This window comes from Lutzomyia longipalpis, chromosome 1 (assembly GCF_024334085.1).
Source record: "Lutzomyia longipalpis isolate SR_M1_2022 chromosome 1, ASM2433408v1".
Taxonomy (NCBI): domain Eukaryota; kingdom Metazoa; phylum Arthropoda; class Insecta; order Diptera; family Psychodidae; genus Lutzomyia; species Lutzomyia longipalpis.
In genome coordinates this window covers 46,571,071-46,578,994 of record NC_074707.1, presented here as the reverse complement: position 1 = coordinate 46,578,994, position 7,924 = coordinate 46,571,071, and the positions used below count along the sequence as shown (strand labels likewise).

General features: G+C 36.1%; 1 protein-coding gene across 2 annotated transcripts in view; it reads right to left on the bottom strand.

Annotated features, from left to right (window-relative positions):
- LOC129787859 (homeotic protein ultrabithorax-like) overlaps nucleotides 1-7,267 on the bottom strand; it is a 124,312-nt gene extending 117,045 nt beyond the window's left edge. For both annotated transcript variants that reach the window (XM_055823680.1, XM_055823681.1), the window contains exon 1: nucleotides 5,189-7,267. In XM_055823680.1, coding sequence (XP_055679655.1) covers nucleotides 5,189-5,762 — 574 coding nt within the window. In that variant the 5' untranslated portion in view covers nucleotides 5,763-7,267. The remainder of the gene's footprint in view (nucleotides 1-5,188) is intronic.
- Between the last annotated feature and the right edge of the window lie 657 nt (nucleotides 7,268-7,924).

Genomic DNA, 7,924 nt, shown 5'->3' with positions numbered 1-7,924 from the left:
ATAAAAACGGAGGTTTAAAAAGGCAGGTCACACTCTTTTATGTAATAGCAGCCAATAAAAAGGATTTCTCCACGGCAAAACACCTAAATGATTTGTAAATAGGCATCGTTAAAATTATGGCAACACACTTGTTCGCGCGCGCCAACCCTTAACGGGCGGAAGTGGCGCACACATGCCGAGGGGGGTGGGTTTGGGTGAATCCCGTGAGTAAATACCCCCGTCGGATGGCCAAATATTGCTCGCAAATTGCTCTTGGATGGACTCGCACTGTTTGACCTCCTCGAATTTACCCAACAACGATGGACACAATTTCCCCATAAAATGATGAACTTTAGGTGGGTTAAAAAAGGGGTTACCACAGGGGCGATACACTCTGTGCAAATAATTAAGGAATCAAAAGGGGTGGCTCTATACCCCCTTTCCTCTATTTGTCCACAAATATTTATTTTTCTAATTCACATTTAATTTTTATTTTTATTCATATTTTTTAATTTTATTTTCAAGTTTTAATTTAAATTCGTTTTGTGGTATTTTGTATGTCAAAATGACGTGGAGGAAATTTTAATGGGATATAAATCTTGGACGATCTTCCTCAAAGAAAGGTGGTTTGGCTTCTCCTCCCCAGAAAGATGATCTGCCGCGTGTACCTGATAAGGGATTTGTAATTTTCATAAATTTCATAATTTTCTGGAATTTTCTGTGCAAGACTTTATGCACAGTAAATTGTAAACGATCCAATATTATTTAGTCTGATTTCTTTTTAAAATTCAAAGGAAAATGAACGGGGGTTTTCATTATAATTTATTAATTTTAAGAATATTTTTTAATAATTTAAAATTTCTTTTTCTACTAGAATGAAATCATAATTATTTTAAATTTTGTTTTTAATTTTTCGGTCGTCGCAAGGGTATGGATATTTCATCTAATAAATTATGCTTACTTCCCAAAGCTTTCAACCCTTATCCGGGCCTTCCTCGGTGGTCGTAACGTTCGTATTGGACGAAATATCCATTCCCTGGCGACGACCGGATAATTGAAAAATCAGATTCACGCAAGGAAACAAATGATAGATTATTTTAAAATGAAGAAAAACATTGAAAAAAATAATTTAGAACACTTTAAAAAATAAATAGAAAATTAAAATAAAATAAATAATAAAATAATGAAAAAATATATAATATTCAATCAGATTTTAAATTTCGCCCGAGAAATGATAATAATTAATAATAATAATAATAATAATAATAAATGAAAGTTTCCTGACGGATTATGAAATAATTGAAATTTTAAATATTTAAAAAATTAAAGAAAATGTGAATTTATAGCTTTTGTAGTTTTTTGAATTCAATAAATTTATGATTTTTTTTATCAACGAAAATCAATTAAAATAATTTATTTTAATCGAAAACTCATAAAAAATTTTTTTTTAGTATTCATTTTTTTTAATTAAAACGAAATGCTTTTTCCGACATTTTGATCAGGATGGAATTTTCTTCAGGTCACTCAAATTAAAAAAAAAGAATTCTAATAATTTTTTTTCTTTATCAAATATATTTTTTAATCTATTTTGAAACTCAAAAAAAAAACTCAAAAAGCCACACAATAAAACCCAGATTTTCCTTTAAATTTTTATTCTCTCAAAAATTCCAAAATTTCAATTATTTAAAAATTGTTAATGAAACTTTCATTCCACGAGCGAAATTTTTTAATTTTCCCAGTGAAACTTTATGAAATTTTCATATCAGTAAGTATCCAAAGGGACACAAGTTGCGAAGCTCATTGCGAGGCGCATTTGAGAAAGTGCAAGCTTTGGACCCGTTCATAAGCATCTCTTTTGCCCACCTTGGCGTCTCTTGCAAAAGGAATATAAAGGTATTTTAAATTGCCACACGCAAGACGACACTCAATGCATCATTTCCCCGTCGCTACTTTTTCCGGTCACTTAATTTATGTAATGCCCCCGTGTATGTGTAATTGCCGTCCCCGAAGATGTGTCTTATAGGCCTTCGACTTGAGTTCTTTTTTTTTCTTTTATTTTCCTTAAGGAGAATTTTGTAAAATAAACATAGCCGGTTTTTCACCCAAGACATACACACAATTTGGCCAGATGCAGAGAGGGAGGCAGTTTTGGGGCATGAAATTGCGGTGAGATTGATGGCCGCCTCAGTGGGTCCATCGTGCTTTCGTGTGCCGTAAGATGGTCACAACATATGGACCACAATGCCAAAGCAATTACATTCAATAAGCGATGAATTTGATGAAAATTATTGTAATTTCCGCAATTTAATATCAACGCAACAACGCCACATAATAATTTCACCAAAGAGCACACCAAAAGTCCCCCATTATCGACACTTTTCTCACATCCCCGCGCGCACCATCAGGGTGCTTTTCCAGCATCAAGAGCTTTAGCTATATATTGGACCATTCTGCAGCATTATATATAGGAAATTATGCTGTTTTGTGTTATCTTTAAAGATGGGCACGAGATTGGCATCAAAGAGCGAGAGAGAGAGGGAGATCTTGCGGGACGATAGATCACTCACTAGACGCCAGGGAAAAGAAGAGCTTTGAATTAATCACGTATAGCAATCTGCGGAGATTTCTTTCTCTCTGACAACCCGTTCAGTGTGTTGGCTGTTCGGAAAGAAATTGAGCAGCAGAAGAGGTCAATGAGAGATATTTTTCGTCAGCGATGCACCTCATTTTTCTTTTTTTTTTTCCAAGATGATCATTCACGTCCGCGTGGTGGAATAAAAGAAGCCAAATTGATGGTTTGCTGGCCATGAATGTTGAGGCTGCACCGTATCAAATTAAATTCCAATTCAATTTCATAATTGCATACCCCCTTTCCGTCAGACGAGAGCTTTTCCCTTTTTCACCTCCCCCCTGCGGGCAAATTTTCATTTAAAAGGAGTTAATGCGGAAAACATCGGACACATCGTCACCCTGAATTTGTTGTGTCCTGCCCGTCCTGAGTAATTTGCGCGAGTTGTCGGACGAGTTCTCGAATTGACGTGCAATTTGCACATGATTTATTGGATCAAGAAAACATCTGTACCAGCAATACGCAATCACAGCCATCATTTTGGCCCAATGATAATGCGAAAATTGCTTTATTTAATTCCTTTTTCTTCTCTCTCTCTCTTTCTCCCAAAAAATACTTTCTTCATATTCACGATCATTTGCACTCCATCAAAAAAATTGGAGGCTTTCCCAGTGAGAAAGTTTCTCGTGCCCGCCTTGCTCTTCCAGGAAAACCATCAAGAGCTTACAATCTTATACATTTAGTTGCGTCTTAACTACACAAAAAAAAACATTTTTTTTATCTTGCGGTTTTTGGCCGCGAAGATCGTGATCAATTGGCGGGAAAAGCCTCCCGAATGGGGGGAAAAAGAAGCAATCAAACTGATCATTTTGCATGAGAATCATACGCACGATCAATGTACACACACAGAATTTTCTAAGGCCCTAAGCTCTCGTCTCCCGAGAATTTTTCTGAACTGCCATTCACACTTTAACACTGCGATCTCGCGCGATCGCACAATTAAAAAGCAATCGATCGCGAAGCTCCGCAATTAATGTTAATTTCACCGCGAGAGACCTTTTTGCATTTGATTTTGGCTTGGGAGGTGCACAGAGAGGCAAATTTTTTCTGTGTGCTGCAAAAAGGGCAGAAAAATGACGAAACCATTCATTATTTCGGAAGCAAGACATCGCAAAAGTTGCCTTTACAAAATTCCCCCCGAAGTGAGTCAATGAACTGCTCCTCACATTTGCCAATGAAGGGCTACCAGAAATTGTGGCGGACTTTACGGATCATAGCCTGTGGTTGTGCATTTGTGAGTTTCTCTCTTCTCTGGAGACTTTTTAGAATCTTTAGAATTATGTTTTTTTAATTTCATGAATCTAAAATTTCAGAAGAATGCTTTAGAATATTCTTTGAGCCGTTTAAAGAGCAAAGAATTTTTTCTTGCGGTTCTAAGTATTTCTTTAAGGATCTTAAATGCACTGTCAGTGTTAAAATAAAATAATATTTGCTTGTAGAATAAGATGATAAAGGGAATTTCAAAGAAATATTTCTTGAATTAATTTAAAGAAAGGAGAATTCTAACTGAGAAGATAAGACAGAGATAAAAGTTTAAAGAAATGAAATAAATAATTTTGCAAGATGATGAAAAAAATGATTTATGTTCTTTAGTACTTTCCACTTAATTTTGACTATTTGCCTTGACTTCTTAATTTAATTTTAATATTTTTGTTTTTGAGAATATTTAGGAATTTTTTCTTTAATTTTTAATTCTCTCTCAAGAATTATTCTTTTGGAAATTCCTTCATTTAAAAATTTTATTTTAACTAATATTTTTGTAAAATATTTTCACTTAAAAAAAATCTTTATACAATTTTCTAATGAATTTTTTAAGAGGTTTATCTTAAAAAATTTTTAGAAGAAATTCTACTTTATCAAGAAGTTTTTTTTATAAGGAAATTTTCTAATGGAAATTTTTTTTTGAAAAATTTTGTCTTTGAAGTCTTATTTACAGAAGTTTTCTCTAATGAAATTTTTATTTGTTATAAGGAAATTTTCCTAAAAATCGTATAAAGAAAATTATCTTTTACGGAATTTTTAAATATTAAATCTTCAATTTTAATTAATTTTCCTAAAATGTATTCTTACTAAAATAACACTTTTTGGGAAAATTTCATTTAAAAAATCTTTCATTAAATAATTTTCTTTAAAAGGTTTAACTTTGAAGAATTTTCATTATGGAATTTTTCTTTATTAAGACGTCTTCTTATAGTTTTTTTCATATTAATAGAATTTTCATTTGAGAGTTTTTCTAAAAATTTTCACTAAATAATTTTCTTTTTAACGTCTGTCTTTTAGAGTCTTTAAAGAATTAATTTTAAGAAGTTTTCCGAAACATTTCCCTAAATATTTTTTCCTGATTTCCCCCCAAAACACTTTTCAGTTAAGAATCTTCACCCGTTCAGTTAAATCAGTTAACGTTTCTTGCACCAACTTATTCAGCATGTACACAACGCTCAATTTCTTGTAAGATTTAAGAGAAAAAAACACTTAAAAGGGGACAAGAAGGGAACATTTTTACGGCTCACAAACGAATGGGCACTACTGAGAGGTAGGAGCTATAAAAAATAACTAAAAGAAGGGTAAGAGCGTACTAACCTGCGATAGCCATCCAGGGGTAGAAGGTGTGATTTGACGGCTGATGTAGGGCTGTTGTGGCGGCTTGAGTGCTGGCGCCTGTGATGGAACAATTGGCATTCCAGGCGCTGCCGGAGACCCCACCAGAGCCTCCACGGCTTGCAGGACTACCGCCGGCGGCATCGAGGTAGCCACCGACACGTGAGTCAGGTGTACATGCAGATGGGCGTACAGGTACCGATGCATTCTGCCCAGTACTGCCGCTCGACGATGTATTCCAGACGTCTTTGTAGCCATTTGTTTCGGTACTACCACCACTCCCGGCTCCTGTGGCGGCATTTTTGGCACAATCTTTGTTGTAGGCGCCGTCGTAGATTTTGCTGCATGCCGCCGAAATGGAGGCGTCGTAGGGGCTCTCCTGGGAGCGTGATTGATGCAGGTGATGATTGGCATATGGGGACATACCGAGGGATAGTGGGAAGCCTCGGTATGCTGCTGTAGCGCTCTGATCGTGATGAGCTGCCGTAGTCATGCCCATACCGGTGGTCTGATGGGGGTGTCCGTAGAAGCCGGATTGCTCAAAGTAGGAATTCATCTTTTTTATGTTCTTCTCTCAATCACTTCACTCACAAATGAACTTTTCTCAGTTTTTCTTTTAGTCACTTTTTGAGGGAGTTTCAGTTTTTCTTTATTTTTGTCTTTGTTGATTAAAAATTAAGGGTGGTGGGGGATGATTTTTTGTTGGGGGTTAAAACGTACTCAGGCACACCACTCACAAGTGGCGTTTATGAAAATTGTTTTAAACATCATTTTATGTGCAATAACTGTCATGGTTTATGCTGCTGAGGGAAATTGATTCTTTCTTCATGTAAAAAAAAAGAATCCAAAAAAGAAGTTGAGGAAGATTGTGTGAGAAAGAATTGAAGCCCGCAGTCTTGGGTGCTATGTATACTGCAATTTCTTATCCTCTCGCCTTCTCGCCAATTCTCTGCGCTCACACAAGACTATTTTTTTACGATTATTGCCTCCTCTTGGGGTCTCTATCACCTCTCTCTCTTATTTTTTTTTCCTCCACTGACCGTGCTCTATATTTTCAATTGGATGTTGAGCTCTGTTTTTTTCACACCACCGAGATCATCGCTCTGTCATGAAAATTCATTATCACATCGTCTTGCGGGAACTTCTTGGGCTTTAGTTTTTTTTTTTTTATTTGAGAAAAGAGTAAAGAAAAGTGACGGAAGGTTCCTTCTCAAATGGTCACACGAGAGCACATTTGGGTGTTGGAGTTTTATGGGGTAACAACCATCAAAATAACAAAAAAGATGTGGCTCGTAAAAATAATCATAACAATAAAAGAAATCTGATTGCAAATTAGCGTTCAGTCACTTAACACTTTTTCCTCTTTGCTATGTATTTTATTTCTTCAACTCCACGCGGACTTGGACACTCTTCTTGGTCTTTTTCCTTCTAAACACAAGCACTTGATTTTCTTTTTTCTTTCTAAAGAATTCTTTTAAACTTCTTATGTTGAAACTTTCTTTTTTTTTAATTAAAATATTTTTTTTTGTGTTCAAAAAATCTTTTATTTCTCTCAAAAAAAATTCTTCTGTGTCTCAAGAATTTTTTTAGTGTTTCAAATTTTAGAAATTATTTTTTTATGGCCTGCACTTCACAATAAGTCACTGCACTTGTCGTTTGAACTTTCACCCTCAGGATCAGGGGACACAGGAGTCCCACGAAGATTGTTTTTCTCCAAGAAGAACTTCTCAGAACTTTTCAAAAAAAAAACTCCGGTGAGATTTCTATTGAGGGGGTGGATTCACAGAAAAAATCAAAATTATTTTTAATTGTCCGTTTTTTTCTCTCAAAATTATTTCTCCTACAGTTGGGTGTTGGAAAATGATTATTATTGCAATATTAAAAATAAACTGCGGCAATAATAGTTAAATGTGATTGCTATTGGAGATTTGGGGAGCTTTTTCTGCTGTGTTATGTTTATTAATCTCTCTCTCAAATGGTTAAGAAGTGGGAATACTGTGCGAAGCGCGCCTGTTCGTAAGCGATGTCTTCGAACGAATGTTCACTTGCGACGACGTTTCTGAAACTGAGCTCATGTTGTTTTCACATGAGTGCTCAGTCAAAGTATCTTGCGCAATCTTTTATTTCACTTACACTCATTTATGTTTTATGGCACCATCTCGCCCATTAATGCTATGAATTTTATACATAACATGACATTAATGTTATGTGACTGTATTGCCTCCGCGTACAGTCATCCCGCTCGCACTCACGCCACGGCCCGCGTGCACACGCGACGGTGCTATATACAGTACCCAACTCTTACCCGAGTGCGACAGTGTGCGTTATCACGGGCTTTTCTATAGCTCGGAAAGCTTCCTCGCGTGTTTTATGTATAATACATAGCAAAAGTATACGGGAGGAAAAACACCGCTCTTGTTGCACCCGATTCCCCCCTCAGCCCCTACCACCCACCACCCCCAGTTTGGTAGGATTTTCCAGTAGTCATCTCACTCGTAGTTCGAGTGCTTTCTCCACACAAGAGGACCACGCACGATCCACGCGGATTCCTCGTACACACCGCGTGTGCTATGTACAGAAGCTCACCCCCCAATCAACGATATATATCAACCGAAAATTGCTCTATTATTGAAAATCGTTGAGTTTCATTTGAAACTGATTTATGGCTGTGCACCACCTCCAAATTATAATCTATTCAGCATTTATTGCCAAAATATC